General features: G+C 41.5%; 2 protein-coding genes across 7 annotated transcripts; one reads left to right on the top strand and one right to left on the bottom strand.

The window, feature by feature from the left end:
- The first annotated feature begins 663 nt into the window (after nucleotides 1–663).
- tex261 (testis expressed 261) lies at nucleotides 664–15,398 on the top strand. Of its 2 annotated transcripts, none has more exons than XM_087144681.1 (6): nucleotides 664–883; nucleotides 2,305–2,384; nucleotides 2,557–2,710; nucleotides 3,449–3,516; nucleotides 8,987–9,095; nucleotides 11,173–15,398. In XM_087144681.1, the coding sequence occupies exons 1-6, from the start codon at nucleotides 814–816 to the stop codon at nucleotides 11,286–11,288; spliced, it is 597 nt and encodes a 198-aa protein (XP_087000807.1). In that variant the 5' UTR covers nucleotides 664–813; the 3' UTR covers nucleotides 11,289–15,398. The 2 variants fall into 2 exon arrangements, with proteins under 2 accessions (XP_087000807.1, XP_087000808.1); XM_087144682.1 differs by having other exon boundaries at nucleotides 689–747.
- On the bottom strand, nucleotides 14,398–20,673 carry LOC110990350 (uncharacterized). Of its 5 annotated transcripts, none has more exons than XM_087144679.1 (7): nucleotides 20,488–20,673; nucleotides 20,270–20,333; nucleotides 19,666–19,976; nucleotides 19,290–19,421; nucleotides 18,506–18,705; nucleotides 17,992–18,156; nucleotides 14,398–16,870 (listed from the first exon to the last, which is right to left on the bottom strand). In XM_087144679.1, the coding sequence occupies exons 3-7, from the start codon at nucleotides 19,897–19,899 to the stop codon at nucleotides 15,997–15,999; spliced, it is 1,605 nt and encodes a 534-aa protein (XP_087000805.1). In that variant the 5' UTR covers nucleotides 19,900–19,976; nucleotides 20,270–20,333; nucleotides 20,488–20,673; the 3' UTR covers nucleotides 14,398–15,996. The 5 variants fall into 5 exon arrangements, with proteins under 5 accessions (XP_087000805.1, XP_087000804.1, XP_087000802.1 ...); XM_087144678.1 differs by having other exon boundaries at nucleotides 20,477–20,673; XM_087144676.1 differs by lacking the exon at nucleotides 20,270–20,333 and having other exon boundaries at nucleotides 20,363–20,673.
- Between the last annotated feature and the right edge of the window lie 46 nt (nucleotides 20,674–20,719).

Consider the following 20,719-nt stretch of genomic DNA (forward strand, 5'->3'; position numbering starts at 1 on the left):
ATTGGGTCGACAACTTTCGCGCATTGTGATTGGCCAACGCGTTGCAAACTCTTGGTGGCGCCCTACTGTGAAACGGCCGTATATTGACAGGGCTAATCGCGCACATTAAACCGCAAGTGGGACAGGACCAGCTATTTGCATACGTACGTTTACAAACCCAAGAAAAGTTGACCCAAATACACCCGGGGTGTATGGACCAATGTTTTCCCTCATTTTGTAGGGTTGACGTTATATGCTTTCATGACTGGTGAATGTAAAATTGAAGGCACACGTTACATTTTTGTTTGATCATCACTTTTAGTTGTTATGCTGTTTAAAAAATTATACAATAATAGGAAGTAAAGCTGTAAACTCAGGAAGATTTGGTCCTTTTATCTTCTTTTCTAGATTTGGAACGCTAGTTTTCCTCACGGCACGGTGGTCAGTGTGAGCATGGTGTATTCGCTTTTAAATATGAATAAAAAGGGTGTTTCGGTGCAGCGCTTCGTGTACGCCCGTGATCCATAAGTTTATGAATTATTTATTAGATTGTAACCGTGCCAGTTGTATATTAGACATGTATGTGTACAGAACATGAATTATTTATTAGATTGTAACCGTGCCAGTTGTATATCAGACATGTATATATGATGTACAGTACAGTATCATGCCATCATTTGCATCGTGAACTATTGTAGGCCTAACTTACATGTACATGTACATGCATGTACATGTACTTGACATGCTTGCACTTGCAGCCTGGGCCAAGTAAGGACGGCTCACATTTTTGAATTGTAAACGATACGAAGAAAGTTATTCAATCAAGGTTTCACCATGTGGTTTATTTTTTTATTAAGTTGGTTAGCGACATTTGTTCATGTTTGCTTGGCTACATTAGCACTTGGTAAGTTGACAATGAAACTGTGGTTTTTCACGATACTGATGCAGTTAGGCTGGCGTAGTGGTTCTTTCCTCGCCTTCCTCCTTTGCGGTCTAGGTTTCGAATCCAGGCCCAGTCCACGTGGATTGGGCTTTCATTCCCTACCTGATTCTGTGGGATTTACCCAGAATATTCTTCTGGGATTTTAAAACTGTAGGCCTAGGCCTATTGATCATGCTAGCTCAATGCTTCTCATTGTAACTTAGGGGGAAAATAATTTTTATCTACTATTACTAATAGTAAATGTTTACATTATTTTTCTGTTTTATTTTTTATGTCTTTTGGTGATTTTTTGTACAAAAATTAGTGTGAATCTTAACTGAAAGTTTAAAATTTATGTTTCTGTAAAATTTTTGTTCTGTGCATTTTTTCAATGAATCAAATGTTTCACTTCAAAGTTTAAAAATTTTGAAATTGGAAATTAAACAGACATGACAGAGGATCTACAGCTACTTTCTGAACAGTAAGGCACTACTTCCTACATGTAGGTCTTACTGGGTCCATCTTTTTAATGGGTCCGTACGCAATGGCATTTTGAAAAGTGCCCTGCAATTGTACAAGAGAAAACCTCTGTTTTTGCTTTCTGAAGCAAATCATCCCCTAAAGGCTTTATAGCTAACCTACATGGAACTGCCGGGCACATGCCCCCAGAACTGGTACATGTACAGGTTTTTGGCGAATCAATCATAATTCACATGGAAACTTTCACTCCCTTACATGTAATTCTTCCACTGTATTTGAATGAGGGACCTTTTTGATTACTGTCCAGTGCTGTGCTGTAATGGGCCAAGTCAATTAGTACATGTAAACAATCATGGGGGGGTGTATGAATTAGTCAGTACTGTTCAAACTGAAGCATGGCCATGAATGAACCCACGGTGGCCCTGTGCCTACCCTGCCCAAGAGGAGTTCCATCCAAGTACCCCTCGGAACTGGGGGTTCATTGTCCTCTGTACTTCCACAAAAGATGGAGCCCCATGTACATGTATGTAAGCCCACTATGGGGCATGCTACGGATCAAGGGTTTTACAGCCACTTGACCCCCAAGCTCTTCACCCATTTGCCACTTCGGAGGTAGACCTGTGATTAACTGACAGATCTCTGCATAACGGGTTTATTGCTTTTAATATTTTGGGTATCATAACCAAAATATGTACATGTATGTATCAAGATCTTGAACAAAATCGTAGTGTTAGAGGGGTGGCCGGTCGATGGATCATTGAGAATTTTTGGCTTTTACCAAACACACAAGCTGGCAAAGGTTTGTCTTTTTTTAATTATTTGTGGTCTTTTTTGTCAACACTTTTTGTATATTTTAATGCTTTTGCATATTGAATAATAATTGTGCATCGTCTTTTTTATGTGCACATCTCTTGTCATTGCAGCCGCTGGCCTGTATTATTTAGCAGAGTTAGTGGAAGAGTACACTGTCATAACCATGAAGGTCATACGATGGGTAATCATTGTAAGTACATTATACATGTATGCAACTATTTGTTTCTTCAAGAGAATCAAATATGAAATTTGAATATTGTTTTCACAACCTCAGTAACATTGAACAGATTTGGATCTGCATGTTTCTTGGAAATATTCGGTGAAAATGTGTTTGCTTGAAACCCTTTTTCTCAACTTTTTAGGGAACTGTTGGAATCTATGTGGGCCTGATTCTCTTTGAAGATCTGCCCATCCGTCTAACCCTGACAGGGCTGGTCTCTGTGGGAGTGTACTCCTTACTGCTTCGGAATTTCCCCTTCATTGAGCTCACTTCCCCTGTTTTCATTGGTAGTTGTGGTGAGTTTACCCTCATGTTAAAAGTTATTAATTTGAATTTTCGGTGTGTATTGTTTTTAAATGACTTACTGGATTTTTAGACATGTTTTGGAGTCAATTCCTTTTTCCTTTTTAAGGGATCTAGGGCACATCATTGAAACCTACATGTAGTTATGTTTGGTTGGTGTTTAGATTTGTTTAAAGGGTAGCTACAACCAATTTGTTTTAATACAAACCTTCAGAATGCACCATTGCGTGTTTTCAACTTTTGTTTCCCTGTTTCAAAGGGTATTTTAATGCCTTGTTGGTTTTTATGCTAATGAGTATTTCCATATGAGCAAAACCGTGATGTCATCCCAGAAAGAAAGTATCTTAATCACATCAGTTCATACACAAAAAAAACACTGCATTTTTGTAGAATTTGCTGGACCAAATTTTCCCTACTTTGTTGATTCCTTTTTTTGTGTGTGCACAACTAAAAGCAAGCATCAATCCCTTTCTAAGAAATATTTTCAGTAAGTAAATTCTTGGCTTACAATTTGAACAGGCAAAAACTTGTGTGCTGAATTATGTCTTTCCTAGATGACATCACAGCAACAGCACCTTCGATTGTCCTGGAAAGCATGGATTATTTTTGAAGTTTTAAAAAGTGCACGTTCAATTCACAGGAGTGTAAAAAAGATTTTGCACTTGAAAAATTGTGTCCAAGAAAAATTCATTGCAGCTTCACTTTAGCTCACGGTTTGATCTCTTTTGCAGTGCTTCTGGTAGTGAATCATTATCTAGCTTTTCAGTACTTTGCTGAAGTATGGCATCCATTTTCTGAGGTAAGCTCAGTTGTATCATTAGTGTATATTTATCACCCACCGACCGTCTCCCTGTGATGAACATGTACTCCTCTCAGTAATTACTGACTGTGTACTATCTACTATGGATTCTGGCCAGCTGACCCAGGCAAGCCTGGTTGTCAAGTTGTGAAGATACCATGACTTTGAATCCCAGCTAAGTAATAAGCTTGATTTTGGTGAGCTGCGAAGCAAATTATGTGAGCCTACATGTACATGTATGTAATTCCGATTTCCGTCTTCTGTCCGTCCGTCCATCAGGGCATCTGTCTGTCCGGCATGCCTCAAATATTAAAGTTTTTCCTTGCAGGTACATAGGTGTTACAACGTGTCATTGAGTGCTTGTTTCTTTCCTTTTGGAATTCTCTCAGTATTTCAGTAATCTTATATGGCATTAATGCTTTGAAGTGTAGTTTATGAATTTATTGAAAAAATTATAAAAGTTGAATGTTACCATTCTGAGTTGTATTGTGTACTTACCCTGTAGTACGTACATGTACATGTACACTGTATGTATACATTTTGTACATGTACATGTTCATGTGTAGACTGTGTTTAGACACATACAAATATAGTAGGAGGTGAAGGGGATGATGGGGAGGGGGTGGAGTAGAAGATGGATAGGATGATGGGGAGGGGGTGGAGTAGGAGATGGATAGGATGATGGGGAGGGTGCAGAGTAGGAGATGGATGGGATGATGGGGAGGGGGTGGAGTAGGAGATAGATAGGATGATGGGGAGGGGGTGGAGTAGGAGATAGATAGGATGATGGGGAGGGGGTGGAGTAGGAGATAGATAGGATGATGGGGAGGGGGCAGAGTAGGAGATGGATAGGATGATGGGGAGGGGGCAGAGTAGGAGATGGATAGGATGATGGGGAGGGGGTGGAGTAGGAGGTGAAGGGGATGATGGGGAGGGGGTGGAGTAGGAGATGGATAGGATGATGGGGAGGGGTGGAGTAGGAGATGGATAGGATGATGGGGAGGGGTGGAGTAGGAGATGGATAGGATGATGGGGAGGGGGTGGAGAAGGAGATGGATAGGATGATGGGGAGGGGGTGGAGTAGGAGGTGAAGGGGATGATGGGGAGGGGGTGGAGTAGGAGATGGATAGGATGATGGGGAGGGTGCAGAGTAGGAGATGGATGGGATGATGGGGAGGGGGTGGAGTAGGAGATAGATAGGATGATGGGGAGGGGGGGTGGAGTAAGAGATGGATAGGATGATGGGGAAGGGGGCGGAGTAGGAGATGGATAGGATGATGGGGAAGGGGGCGGAGTAGGAGATGGATAGGATGATAGGGAGGGGGTGGAGTAGGAGATGGATAGGATGATGGGGAGGGGGGTGGAGTAAGAGATGGATAGGATGATGGGGAGGGGGCGGAGTAGGAGATGGATAGGATGATGGGGAAGGGGGCGGAGTAGGAGATGGATAGGATGATGGGGAGGGGGCAGAGTAGGAGATGGATAGGATGATGGGGAGGGGGTGGAGTAGGAGATGGATAGGATGATGGGGAGGGGGTGGAGTAGGAGATAGATAGGATGATGGGGAGGGGGTGGAGTAGGAGATAGATAGGATGATGGGGAGGGGGTGGAGTAGGAGATAGATAGGATGATGGGGAGGGGGTGGAGTAGGAGATAGATAGGATGATGGGGAGGGGGTGGAGTAGGAGATAGATAGGATGATGGGGAGGGGGCGGAGTAGGAGATGGATAGGATGATGGGGAGGGGGTGGAGTAGGAGATGGATAGGATGATGGGGAGGGGGCAGAGTAGGAGATGGATAGGATGATGGGGAGGGGGTGGAGTAGGAGATGGATAGGATGATGGGGAGGGGGCAGAGTAGGAGATGGATATGATGATGGGGAGGGGGTGGAGTAGGAGATAGATAGGATGATGGGGAGGGGGTGGAGTAGGAGATGGATAGGATGATGGGGAGGGGGCGGAGTAGGAGATGGATAGGATGATGGCGAGGGGGTGGAGTAGGAGATGGATAGGATGATGGGGAGGGGGCAGAGTAGGAGATGGATAGGATGATGGGAAGGGGGCAGAGTAGGAAATGGATATGATGATGGGGAGGGGGCGGAGTAGGAGATGGATAGGATGATGGGGAGGGGGTGGAGTAGGAGATGGATAGGATGATGGAGAGGGGGTGGAGTAGGAGATGGATAGGATGATGGGGAGGGGGTGGAGTAGGAGATAGATAGGATGATGGGGAGGGGGTGGAGTAGGAGATAGATAGGATGATGGGGAGGGGGTGGAGTAGGAGATAGATAGGATGATGGGGAGGGGGTGGAGTAGGAGATAGATAGGATGATGGGGAGGGGGTGGAGTAGGAGATAGATAGGATGATGGGGAGGGGGCGGAGTAGGAGATGGATAGGATGATGGGGAGGGGGTGGAGTAGGAGATGGATAGGATGATGGGGAGGGGGCAGAGTAGGAGATGGATAGGATGATGGGGAGGGGGTGGAGTAGGAGATGGATAGGATGATGGGGAGGGGGCAGAGTAGGAGATGGATATGATGATGGGGAGGGGGTGGAGTAGGAGATAGATAGGATGATGGGGAGGGGGTGGAGTAGGAGATGGATAGGATGATGGGGAGGGGGCGGAGTAGGAGATGGATAGGATGATGGCGAGGGGGTGGAGTAGGAGATGGATAGGATGATGGGGAGGGGGCAGAGTAGGAGATGGATAGGATGATGGGAAGGGGGCAGAGTAGGAGATGGATATGATGATGGGGAGGGGGCGGAGTAGGAGATGGATAGGATGATGGGGAGGGGGTGGAGTAGGAGATGGATAGGATGATGGAGAGGGGGTGGAGTAGGAGATGGATAGGATGATGGAGATGGAGGCATGGTAGGAGATGAATGCGATGATAGGGTGGAGCAAGTTAGGAGATGGACAAGATGGTGGAGTAGGATATCGATGGAAAGATAAGGTGGATCTGGGTTTGGAGATAAATGAGATAAGGGGTGGAGACAAAGTAGACATGGTAGATATGGGATAATGGGGATAGAATTGTAGAGGATGATGGGGTTGGATGCAAAGTGCAAAACTGTACTTTAGAGGAATTTTAATTATGCATCATCCATCAAACTCACAAATGCACTGCTTATCTAGGCATCCAAGTCTCGTCTGACTATACTGGACCTACGTTCTTTAGGCATTCCTCTCTCCTGTAAAGAACTATGAAGCCTTTGTACACCTGTCTCCCTTGTTGGTAGTCTTGTCTCCCTTGTTGGTAGTCTTATGTTGATTTACTTTTAGGGATTTGATTCCATAATCTTTATGAAAGGGAAAGAAAAAGGACATTTTTTGTTCTATGCTGTGGTCATCTGAGTAGGCGCTCCCTTTGAAGACGGGATTTAATTACCCTGATGACAGAACAGGGTGGACTTGATTCGTATAACTTGGATGTCTTTTAACATTTATTACAGGAAAGAAATTCAAATTCATAAGAAGGAGCAAGCCATGGCGGTTTTGCTGTTCTAGTTTTCTTGGAGGGTCTGAGCAGCTGACACTCATGAGCTCTGTGGTTGAATACATGTAGTTTATATGTTGCACTGGTAGATGGGTTGGTTTAGTGTAGGTTTGGGTCCCACCTCAGCCAGCATACATAGTTGACTCTCGTTATTACAAAATCAGCTTTAACTAAATTCCAGTTATAATAAACACACATCTGTGGTCCGAGCGAAAACATGCACATTTCTGTTGGGAGAAGATCTGTTTCAGTGAAATCGCATTGTACGAAGTTCTTATTACAACGAAAGGTTTTATTCCTCCGTTGCCTGAAAAACCATTGTTGACAACCCACTTACAATTAACGTTACGAATAGTGGTGGCGAAACATGTGCACAATCCAATTGAAGCAGTGCTGCACTGGTTCCCTTCACGCCGAGCCATTGCCGAAGAAGGCATGGAAATGCAGCAACCGGTCTATGTACATGTTCATGTACGTATCCCAGCCAAAATAGCGTTGTACATGTACATTGCACCTCATCGTATATGAATGCAGCTCTACAGTTGAAGCTGAAAAAGCACTGCCGTTTCAAAGTTTCTGCAAATTCATTCACAGAAATTGATCTTGTGTCTATATTTGTATTTTCTGTGTTTTCTGTGTATTTTCTGCCCATACTTGAAGTGACCATGTTTCCACCAAATTTTCTGCTGCAGCACAGGAGGTTTATCATCCACCCCTCTCGATGCATCACGCACGCTTACAATGCGATATACAGGCATTGTTTGCAAGTTTCCTGTGGTCACAATTCGTGTAGTGCACGATTAAAAAATCACTGATTTTTTACAATGGTTATATAGCAATGCCAGAACAAAAATTCCCTTCCCAATTTCGATAAAAATACACCCCAAATACGTGTCAGTTCTCTCAACTATTCAAGAGCCCAACTAATCGCCCAACACTGAATTGTTCATATTGCTGCTAAAAGAACTACATGTACATGTAGCACACTCCCCAATGTGATTGTGTGCTTACATGACGTACATTTTGCCTGACATGGCTATCCAATCAGAATATTCCTTCATGACATCATGCTTGTTCAGCAACCATCTCACGTGCGGGTAGCCATGCTGCGGTGGCGAGTAAACTGAGACTATCGATCAATCATGGCCTTACAGCTGATGTTGAACATCAAATGACAGATGGAAAATGAAATAAAAATATCTCACCTTGGCACAATTTGTGTTGGAAAGAGTATTTACAATGCACATGGATGGGGGCTTCAGCTGATAGCTCTTCACATTCTTGCAGGTACACACAGGCCTACATGCACATGTATGCTGCTAAGTTAGCTTCGTCCTCGTCCATGGCGATTGAAAAGTCTTTAAAAATTCCCGGGCTAGATGCTTTTATTTGCCTTTTATCTCACATGTAAATTAAATATGTTTTCATGTCACAGTGAAGATTATTATTCTAAACATATGAACATGTATTTGATTAACCTTAACAGGTCCAAATCTTACATACAACATATATATTTGACATCCTACATATTTTATGTAGTTAGGGTTAATCATAAACTCATAACCAAGAGATCTTTTTGACATGTATGCATGGTATTGTACACAATAGGACCTATTCATACAGTACACTAAAGCCATTGCACTGCGTTCCACCTACAACGAATTTCGGATAGAGCGAATATTTCCACAAGGTCTTGCAGATTTCGTACTAACAAGAGTCGACTGTAGTATCTTTTCTACAAACTCTCAGAAAGCTTGATACATACATGTACATTCCTGAAAACATTACAGTGGTGAAGGGAAAGTAAAGTATTCATAACATGGACATGGTGGGTTTTATGTGTTCCTTTCAAGCTAACAGAAGTATTGATAGTTGGTCCCGGAGCAGCCAATGTGCCGTTGTATTATCAGCCTATAAATGGAATACTCATAACTTGATTTGTTGTCGTCTGTCTCTTGCTTGAATCATTGCAGGTCATCGCCTATTTTACCATGTGCCTGTGGCTTGTACCTTTCGGTTTCTTCATCTCACTGTCGGCAAACGATAATGTTCTTCCTACAACACATATGCCCACAGAACCAAGTAAGTTCATGTGGGTTACATATGCCCACAGAACCAAGTAAGTTTCATGTGGGTTACATATGCCCACAGAACGAAGTAAGTTCATGTGGGTTACATATGCCCACAGAACCAAGTAAGTTCATGTGGGTTAGGACTAGGACATCATATCCCCACCAAATTAAGAAAAGCTGTTTGCCCTCAAGAGAATGTCACATGTTACAGGGCACAGCAGATCCCAAGACATGCCCTGAATGACCCGTCCAGGTCCACATGAAAATTTCTACGGGTGTGATGGCAGTCATTCCATTTATTAAAATGATAGATTAATTTAAACTCCATCAGTAAATATGCATTGTTTTTTACTATAACACCTCACCCACAGAACAACCTTATTGCAAATTTATCATTTTTAAAACTTGTGACTTGAGGTACTTAAGAATGGGAATAACTACTAGTATGTGCTCGGCTGGTCTTAAACATTTGTTAAAACCACCACAAAAGAATGGGTGCTGATTTGATGTTCCTTGCTACATGTACTTGCTCATTGTGTTCTGTGCCATCTTACCTAGCGGCTAGTACATGCCGTGCGTGTGCATGTCTCCATATATGGTCATTGTTTATGACTACTTGCAACAAGAATATGCCGTAAAATGGCTAGAGGGGTGATTGAAAAAAATAATTTAAAATTGTTGAACAGAATTGTTGAAATTTTCTAACTTCTTGACATTTTTCACACCAAAGGCATTTACAAGTAAGAATTTGTGAATACCTCAGACACTTTTTTATTCCTGTTAGTGGAAACGCATCACGTAACCTATATTAACATTTGATAATGCCCGCTGAGAAATGATAATGCCCACTGCGTAACTCACACGCTGGCACATGTTACGAGACAGCCTATTCGGGTCTGATTGGTCAGGAGTCTGTGCACACGACGCACCACACGCATGCCAAGCTCATTGAAGGGGATTATGTTGGACAACTTTCAAAAGGAATATACCATAAAATGGATGGGGTGTTCGGGAAAATGAAAATAAAGTTGTCAACAAAATGTTGATTTCTTTTGACTCTCTTGATAACAAGGTATTTATAAACGGGAATAAATATGTACTTGGCCAGTCTTAAACTAACGTTGAAGGCCTTGCTCAGGAGGAAGAATGCTGATAATACCCTTGCTTGTGGCTTTGGCATCAGTAACGTCCATTCTCCAGAGCTGGTCTTATACAGATGTTTAACCCCTTGACGACAGAAATTTCTTTCCAAAAGTCGACTCCGAGAATTCCAGCCTTCTTTGGCCACGAAGGCCACCTGCCAAACCACAAATTCTCGGTTTGTGGCCCTGCGTGCTCTGCAGGCTTTGAATTACACAGGGAAAAGGCTCATTGTTGGGTGGCATGCGGCTCTACTCATGCTTCCACATTCCTGTTGCCTCTTTTCAAAGTGGGGACTATTGTGAAGCTGGTGATTATGATGCAAAGTCTGTCTTTTCATTTCGGGGCTACACACAAAGGCCAATCACCATATATACAAGAGCCAGGGTCTGCCTTCTTTCACCGTGTTTGCTCGAGTGTGGGCTGAGAATAATAGCTGAAAAGTGGGCTGAGATCTCAATTTTTATGGCTGCTCTAGCCGTCGCGGCGCAAAGGGGTTAAGACCAGTTGAGCTCATATTTATTACCTTATGAATATGCTTTTTTGCCTGTTTCAAAATAATGGTTTACACCAGCCAAGCACACATTTATTCCTTTATTTAACTAGGGTAAATCCCTGTTCTCTCTAGGGTGCTGGGGGAGAAGACAAGCAGGATATGTTCAGGTATAGAGGTGGGCGGAAAACCAAAAAAATATTCCAGGGAGAACCACAGAATCAGGCAGGAACTAAGAAACCAATCCACATGTCAGCTTAGTTGGGATTTGAACCTGGTTCACAGTATATGGTGTACCATTGTGCCAAATTGGCTACCTGAAAACAAGTTTCACAAACTCTGTCAAGTTAGAGCGATACATATTTTTATTTTTAGGTTGATCTTGTGTGACTTTTGTACCATTATCCTGGAAATGCATTGTAATATTCTCATATTGGCTGTTGTGTCCTCACAGAAAGAGATGATGTTGTCACAAACTATTTCAACAAACGCAGCAAGCGCAGTGGGGTCCTTTCTGTGTTTGACATGCTGAGAGACACGCTCATCCCTGAAAGGACGAAGCGCTTCTGAGAAGTCAACTTACAGTGGAGTAAAACTCGGTCATCTGAGTGTTACTATCATAAGGCACTCTTGCCAAGTATCCAAGATACATGTACTCCTAAGCTTGGTGTAAGCCCAGATAGCGATGGGAGCATATGAAAAAGAAGTTTATGCACAACACAACCATTCAGGGTCATTGAAGTATTTGAATTCTGATGTACCTTGTACAAAGTTTCCAGTTGAGCATATATGCATGGCTATAACATTTGCACGGTGATCTTTCTTAGGGAACAGTGGCTGTCGTTTGTGTAACTTGGGGTTTGGATTTGTGCCTTATCTCACTGCCTTGGTTGGTGTATACCACAGAGCTACATGTATATTACATTAGTAAAATGCTGTCTCCTCTTTTCTTGGTGATACACTTTTTGGCGCCATTCTTGGTGCAGTTATTTTGAATTCATGTGTGTGTTTGTTGAATGTAATAAAATAAGGAATGGAATGAATTCCAAGTGATGTACTCTGGTACAACAAATGCAGATACATGTAGCGTGTAAGCACATCAATTAATTAATAAGGCATTAGGTAGTCTCTGTGAAATTTGTCTGCTGCACAATGCGCACAGGTTTGCTTTATGTACACCAGGCAAAACAAAACGCTCATTTACTGTTTAAACATTTCAGTTTGGGGGTATCAGCTTTGTTGACACTTTGTTTTAGAATACAAATGCATGCAGCTGTACAAATGTCATGCAAAAATTTGAGTTTTCCATATGATTTTGCACATTTGTGGATGTAACCAGCAGGCTTCACTTTCCATGGTGAGTTAGCGCTCTTAAACTAGTGATGTCATATACCTTGATGGTGTATGCTTAAATGCATTCTATGCACGTACTTGCGTCTTCAGTAAATTGTACGGACATTTTTTTTTCCTGCTTATTTCTTATTCTTGCCACCTAAAACGCTTGACTGGAATTGTTGCCATGTGTGCTAAAGAAAAGACGTGGCAAGTAAAAGTAGCCTAACAATTTGTATAATTGATGCTTGAGTACTTGTGTATGTGTTCTCAAACTGTGCTTCCTTAATACGTTACAATTTAAGTTCTAAAATAATAATTCCCTTTCAACTGGTGAATCATAGTTTCAGGAATAGTTCCCTTACATGAACAGAACATTGCTGTAGTTCTTTGTGAATGTTTAGCTATTAACGCCTGCTGATCTACGTTTCTGAGACACTTTCCACACTGGCGTTTGTGTCAGTTGTAAACTTATATATTGATATACACTGTACAGTACGTATACAAACGTGCATTTTTTGACAAAGCCTGAATAAAACATATCATTATGGGCTGTTTATCACTGAATTACTTGTTCCAATACACTCACGGCCACACCACAAAAATGGAAGTTCCATTCCATGGTCTCAAACTTTCTGAATTCATTCATGTAGGTGATGCAGGGCTTTATTCAAGTGATTGAGGGGTTTTCCTGGTGGTAGAAAACAAATTATGAAGGTTTAACACATATATAACGGAAGGAATAATTTAATTTGTTGGTCAATCTAGGAGGTGTAGGTAAGTAGAATGGAATGTTTTGTCAGTCACCCAATGAAATTGTTTTTGCATTGTGCTAGCTAACATTCATCACGTGTATAACGCATGCTCTGACTCATCAATAGAAAAGATGTGGCTCCAAAAAGTAACATGGAGAATAGAGTTTTACAAGGTAAAACAGATGGCCAGGGACTAAGATGCTCTTGCTTTTGCAGGATTTCAGGCATTTCTAGAACTTCAAATTTAGTGGGCAATGAGCACATTTGTCAGCATGTTATAAAAGTTCTTGTGATCTTGTCAGACCCCATTGACTGAATGTCCTTGCATAGTAAATCAAAGTAATTCTCTCGTTGAAATTTAAAGTTGTCTTGATTTGATGCACATTTACTTGTAATCAAACAGCTGTGAACTACTGCAGCAAACACGGCTTCAACCCGTGAAATGGGAACATGTTTTACATATGTTTAATATTTGACATTGCTACCCAGAGGTACACTATCCTTGGGGGGAGGGGGTATTTGAGAGATGTCACAATTTTGTACCTGTGGGGTTGAAAGTAAAAATTTGAACACTTGTTCCTCATTTACCATGCTTAAGGGAATGATTGTACTGTTGGATTCCATGGAAACATTTTGAGTTTGAAGCATACATAAGAAATGTTGAATTATTTTGAGAAGTTTTTGAATTGTTAAAACTTGTCTATATTCTCGTGTATTTCCCAGATGTATTCCGTTCAGATACATGTGCATGTATGCCAAGCATGGAGAAGCATTTACACCCGTAGCTGCCACACATGTAATAGGATTTATGTATGTATTTATAATTTACTATAAATACACATTTTGTGCTCAAGGATGAACAGTGAAAATGGGCACAGGAAGAACCCTTTTCTCAAGTATGTTGTGGTTCAATGGCTTCTAGAGTTTTAAAACAAGTGCTTTGAAAATGAAGTTTTTATTGTCAGTGTCAGTACTGTAAAATCTGATGAACTTTATTACATGCAAGTGGTAAATTGCTGCTATGCAGATGGAAGTACATGTAAATAGATCTTTCTGCTGTAGTATTTGGATGATGCACAGACATCAATGATGTCAAGGTTTGCAAAATTTTATCGAAGTGCAATGTACAAGCACATGAGTAGCTTCATAGAAATGTTGGTTGAACTTGGAAAAGACTTTGGAATTAATGTACCTGATTTTGGAATGTTATCAATCCTTCATATCAAGGGTGCCATGGTTACATTTCAGCCACTAGACAAAACAAAATGCATGTACCTTACAGACCTGCAACATACATGTAATGACGTTACAGTGACATTTTGTTTAGATGTGCATTTTATTCCATCAAGAATGCACACATGGGAACAAAGTTAGGTGTCCTTTCCAAGAAGTGGCTAAAGCAACTCATGTAGATGTTGCACTTTACTGTACCTTTGCACACGTTTCCATAGTGGTCATGTCCCTGTATGATGCACATTTATAGTCAACTCCCATTATAGCAAAGTTATAAGGGTCCAGGCAAATGACTGTTTTTTAGCCAGCACTGTGTTGTAAAAAGAGTGGGGAAAAAGGAAACAAAAGAACTGAAGAAATTAGGATTCTCAGAATTCACTCTTTATATCGAGAGTTGACTGTATTGTACAGTGAATGAATATCTCATTTCACAAACCTGGCCAGAGAAGCATGCAAATATTGACTGCTGTGAGTGGCATAGCAAAACCAACCTCTCAAGGTGACCCATTGGGAATTACAGGTATATTTAAGCTTGTAAAAGGCTCTAGAAGACAGTTTGTGTTTTGATAAGTTCATCTCATCCATGGATTCTGGTTTAGAGACATTTGTTTCAGCAAATGTAAAACTGATGCAAACTAGTCAAAGCTCCTTAATGTGAGCATTTTTATACAATATTCTTCTTTTAACGAGGTAAACTTTAGGTCTCAGTCCTAATAATTTGTTCTTTGTTGTTTTCAGGTACATGTACATGTACCTCTTACTAAGAGGTGTGACTATTTGAAATTAAAAGAAGAATTTTCCAGTTCCCCTATAAGATGTTGCACCCAACTCGTCTTGACAAGTACACGGTATGTGCAATTCACAAGCACTCCTCTATGACATAAATGCAGATGTAAAATTGCTATTGCTACAGCACAAGTTGCTTTTACTGATCTCCATGGAAAATCCTGATATTTCAATAGGTGTGAAAAAGCACCGTCCCCCCCCCATTACCACTTAGGAAACAATACATTATGCAGATTTTTCCCAATGATTGGAATTGCTGAGACTACATATGCTGTCCCCTCTGTGTTTGGAGATCAGTGGTTGCAGTGCCATGTGTTTCCAAAATTAAGGCGCTGTGGAAGCCTTGCGGGAGGACATGGTAAAATTAAAATTGTAAGAATAGCAAAAGCCATGTAATGAACTCTCAGCTAGTTTGGACTCACTACCTATGATTGAGGTGTCTTTGTTTTCTACTTCCTGGTTACCAGTTCAAAAAGGCTGTTGATACCTTTTTACATGATCATAAGTCAAATTACCAACAATTTGGAGGTGACTGGTTTCAATAAAAGTGCTTGGCAGTAAGCCAATTGGTAAATTGTTCATAAATGCTTTGAATTTATAAGCAAAGTTTGGTTTCACAATTTAAATAAAAAACATCTGAAATTGTGTCATCTATGATTGACATCACAGTAATAGTGCCCTCTGTTGTCCAGAGAAGCATGGTCAGTTTTAAATGTTTAAAACGGTGCTGTTTCCAATACATGCGGCTCAAAAGGGTCATCCGATAGTTTTCATTTATTACAAGAATATAAAATTGCATGAAAAGCATGCAATAAACAAAAGTCATTGTGTGAACGCTTGAAGCATAATTAGCAACAGCTTTTTGGATTCTTGATTCTAAACAAATAATGCTTCAGGGCTGGCCAGCTGTACAGTATATGGAAGCTTAAGTAAGGAAAATATCTCATTTTCACCTCAATGCTGAAACTACATTTGTTTGTTTACAGTAATACTGATACAAAACTTTAATTACCATGCAAAGTTTCATTGACTAAATGCATAATATAAACACAAATGATGTGTTTACTATGTAAAAACACTGCATTGAAATGACAAACATTTGTAGTTTGCAGTTGATTGTAAGCTGTCACTGTCAGTGACTGTGGCAAAAAGAAGTTCAGATATTTAATTCATCACATGACTTCAAAAGAGTACTTGTAACTGTGTCCTTCAATCGGAGGAAATCGTGGTGGCTTAGATAATTCCTTCATCATCTTAGCAACCCTTTCTACATCAATGTTGCCTGAGCCACTAGACTCCTCGCTATGACCGGACCGAGAGCTGGCATGCGTCTCCAGCAAGAGTCTAGAATTACCAGGAAACAGTCGAGAGTCCAGGCTGTCTGAGATGTGTGCGTACATCTCTGACTCGGTCTTGACATCACCAGTGAACAGCCGCCGGTGCTGGGCGTCAATGATATTCTTGCACTTGAACTCCAGCGGCCGGTCATGGGGCGAAGGCTTCTGCTCAATCACCCTTTCTACAACGTCCTGTGGCAGGTCAGGTATCACAGCCGTTTCCATGCACGGCCTTGTTTTGCCATCAGGTACGTTGACAAATGCCACATGAGGACTATGCTTTCCATCCCGTTGCTGTGCCACATTCTTCTTTTTGTTTGGTTTATGCTTTGCCAACACGTCTGAAACTCTTCCCTTCTGCTGAGGCTTGCTAGTACGTGGTTGATCCCTTGGTGGACTTCTTTGCTTGCCTTGAGTCATGCTGTTTGCTTTATACATCATATTTTTAGTGGTTCTAGAATCTCCCATTTTCAGTATTATGTCAGGTCGAGATACTCGTTTCAGAGGAGGCCCAATCGGCTTCGGTTGAAGCCCCTTCTCATCAAGCCAATTCGTGAAGGACAAACTGCCGTAGAATTCCTTATGTGCCAGCTGGGATTCCTCTGCGTCCCTGTCATCATCCTCCTTCAAGGTGCGAAGGTGTTTCAGTTTCTCCATCTCACCAGCCTGATAATTTTTACCTTGCCTCCAGCTTTCAGATGCTAGAATCCTGCAGAAACATAAAAGGAAAATGTTTTAAAGCCATTTAGTATCACAGCAATGTGCTTCGGACTCCTCACTTGCGACAGCGCAGAGAAAGGCTTGCCCCGCAGTTGAACACCATATTGCTTTTTTTTTATCCAGCAGTACTATGGTAGTGGTAGCATGCTCTGCTGTTGTGCTTGGCAACCATGGAATTACCGTCTAGGTTTGCACATTTTTGATAAAAATAATACCGGTGCATACCATGTATAAACACAGGTACATGCATACAATATGCCAATCTTGAAGGGTTACAGAAATAGAAAACATTTAGTTCGCGTGAAAAATTTCAAAATGACAATAAATAGCATTTCAAAAACATCATAAATTTAATGTTTACCCCATTAATTGTGACCCCAAAATAAATAAAAAGATCCTGCTCTACCCCATCCAAAAAAATCCCCATTGGGCCGTCCGCACTCCCAGGCTGACGTCATCGCCAGAATAATGTATGTGCAGTAGTGTACATTGCAGTGCACAGTGCATGTACAGTATACATGTACATAGCGTACACTACATGCAGTATTGCATGCAATAGATGTTTGATGTAGCTAGGCCCGCAGGCAAACACTGTCTCAGTTCAAGGTAGAGATTAAAAGACACAGTCCTACCGTTTATTTCTTGAACTGAAACAGTGTTTGCCCTGTTGGCCAAGCTAGATCAAACACAACGCGGTCTATTGCGTCTGATACTGCATGTACTGTGCGCTATGTACATGTACACTGTACATGCATCGTTCTGGCGATAACGTCATCCAATCAGCCTGGGAGCGCAAACAGCCAAAAGGGGATTTTTTTGGGGGGGGGGGGGAATCATAGGATCTTTTTACTTATTTTGGGGTCACCATTAATGGGGTAAACATTAAATTTACGATGTTTTTGAAATGGTAACGTATATGTATTTATTGTTATTTCGAAATTCTTCACTTAAACTAAATGTTTTTTATTTCTGTAACCCTTTAAGGAAAGTTACGGCTAGGAAAGAATCATCAGTGGTTCAGTCAAAATAGTCAACAATTTACACACACCTGACACTCCACTGTACTGCACGCCAGACAACTTCCTTCAAATTATTTCTTTTGACACTTACCGGGCACATTTCCTGTGACCCCAGATCTTAGCATAGTCAAGTGGTAGATGGCCCTTGTTATCTTGCAAGTGAATGGCAGCGTTGGAGTTGATCAGTGCCTCTAGGCACTTGACACTACCCTCTATAGCTGCTTGGTGAGCAGGTGTTAAGTCATCCTCATTTACACTGAGGAAGAGCAAAAGAAAAGGAACAAAATAAATTAACAAGGCAACCCGTGCAGTTACACTACCTATGTACATGTATGTTACCTACCCTGGGAATGAATCTGATGTCATGCTTATTGACTTGAATTTAGAAAAAAACAAAAAGATACATGTAAATATTGCTTGAAAAAATGGGGGAAAATATCGTCAGTAATATTTTTTGATTGTTGCAGTGTATGCTCTGGTTTATTCGTGCCCGGACTTCTGGCTGAAAAGGTGCTACAAGTTGGAAATAGATTTGTTTTGAACAGTGTTAGACCCCTCGCCTTCCCATCCACTCTGTCCTCCTCCATATTAGTTTATGGACTTACAGTGAGGCATCAGCCCCTTGGTCCAGCAAATACTGCACACAGCTGAGAGAACGTTTGCCAGTTCTGCTGTTGATAGCAAGGTGGACTGGTCTCCAGCCCGTGCTGCTGGGAAGGTTAACATCCACCTTGTATTTCTCCACCAGGAGTTTCAAACATTCCAGTCTGCCGTGGAGTGCAGCGAGATGAATGGCTGCTAGACCCTAGTTGAAAGCAAGATTGAACAACATAAATTGAAACCTATCTAACAATTCAAGGACTGTTCAAAAATATGTTGGCGCTTAAAAGAGTTGACAACAAGCATCATATTCATTTCTATAGCAAGGGACACTTTTAATGATGATGATATCCCTGAATGAGCCTGTTCATTGAATTTAATTGGAATTGAATACACATTGCCAATGTTGATTTTGTATGATTCACACGTGAGGGATCACTCAAGCAAAACTACCACAACTTGCTTACTAAATTAAAAAGGAGTAACATGAAGCATAAAAAAATTGTCAACTTCTGATCTTAGCATAATCTTTAAAAGAGAAAGGTGACTGCAAGATCTAATTTCATCGACTGACAGCACAGTGTGATACAGAGATCAGACAGATCCACCAATGGGAGACTTTTTTTAGTTTTGTGGCAGCATCAAACATACCTGACCAGTCCATTGTTGTTTGCAAGCATGTGCACGTTAGGCCATGAGAATGAGCATCCCGGATTACTGTCCAGACAATTTTGAAAACCCATGAAGTTTTTTCATTAGTATTCATTATTCATTAGTTGGTGAACATACCGCACATCGATAGCGAGTATACATCCATGCAAAAGGAACCAATCTTGAAAGTAGACTAGCTCTCGGCCTGTCTTGCATCATGCCATTTTTACGCGGGTGCACTACGAACTTCCGAGCCATTTTTAACCATTCCTGATGGAAAAAAAAATTCTGAAATTCTTTTTTGGAAAACAATGAAATTTTTTGGCTGCTGTTTAAGCGGTATGCAGGTTGTGGACGGACATCCGGGATATTCATTTCCATGACCTTAGCTCTAAAATGTAACGCAAACAATATAAAAGGACTGGTATGTTTGCCACCACTGAGTGTCTCAAAGTCTCCCATTGTTGCCAACATATCCATTTGTTAAAGGCTAATAACTTAAAGTCAGGCTCACATTTCTATCATACTGAGATGGATCTCTCCCTGATCTCAATGACTGCTTCAGCCATGCTGTGTCTCCAATGGCAGCTGCCATAAATTCATCATTGTCAAAGGTTGGCCGGCTTGTAGGCTCCCTGCTGCCTGGTTTACTCAACTGATGAGCAGCTGTTGTAACAGTCTTAGATGCAACGCCCAGCTTGGATTCTGCCACAGAGTTTGTGGCAACTGAAGAGGCTGTTTCCGACATGATTACTGAGACTGCTGTCTAACCGATGATGAACACTCACTATTGAGCTGACATTACCATGGTTACACCTTGGCTGGCTTTGGTAGAAAGATTGATATGAAAAAAGAAAAGCTGAGTAGTGGGCCTAGGCCCAGTGAAACCCTTTTCTGTCCGGTAGTGTTACTGTTAGGCTGCAGTGCATAAAACTTGTAGTGCATGTACTTGTATGTGTACGGTGTAGGCATAGCCTACAGACTGAACCATTAACTGAAGCTCACCGTGCAGGAAAAAACTTGGTTTGATCATGCAGTGCATAAAACTTGTAGTGCATGTACTTGTATGTGTACGGTGTAGGCATAGCCTACAGACTGAACCATTAACTGAAGCTCACCGTGCAGGAAAAAACTTGGTTTGATCATGTTGGCAGGCAGTAGGCCTAAGTTATGGGATTTCTCCTGCAAATAAAAACCAAGATTACACTTACCTCAAGTAAAGTATTTCGGAATTCAAAGTGTATTTCCAATTGTAAGAAACTATACTATTTTTAAACGAGCCAGCATCAGCTTTGCTTTAGGCCTAGGCCTAACTCTTAGCTCACTGTCGTCTCACTCAGTATGCAGACGACGTGCTGAGTGCTGACCCGCCGCATGATGTGATATATCGGGACCGGGTGCCGGTGCAATGTGATGATGATGTACATGTACATGTATATGTACAGTTACATGTAGTCCGTAGCTACGGACGCTGAGCATGCAGCGTGCAGCCGGCCTGGCAGAAACTCAGTCAAAATGTGTTGACGGTTGCCATGCATGAAGCAACTTCTGGTATATATTTTTTTATT

The sequence above is a fragment of the Acanthaster planci genome, linkage group LG13, assembly GCF_054643075.1.
Source record: "Acanthaster planci isolate LZ-2023a linkage group LG13, COTS_SCS, whole genome shotgun sequence".
NCBI classification, from domain to species: domain Eukaryota; kingdom Metazoa; phylum Echinodermata; class Asteroidea; order Valvatida; family Acanthasteridae; genus Acanthaster; species Acanthaster planci.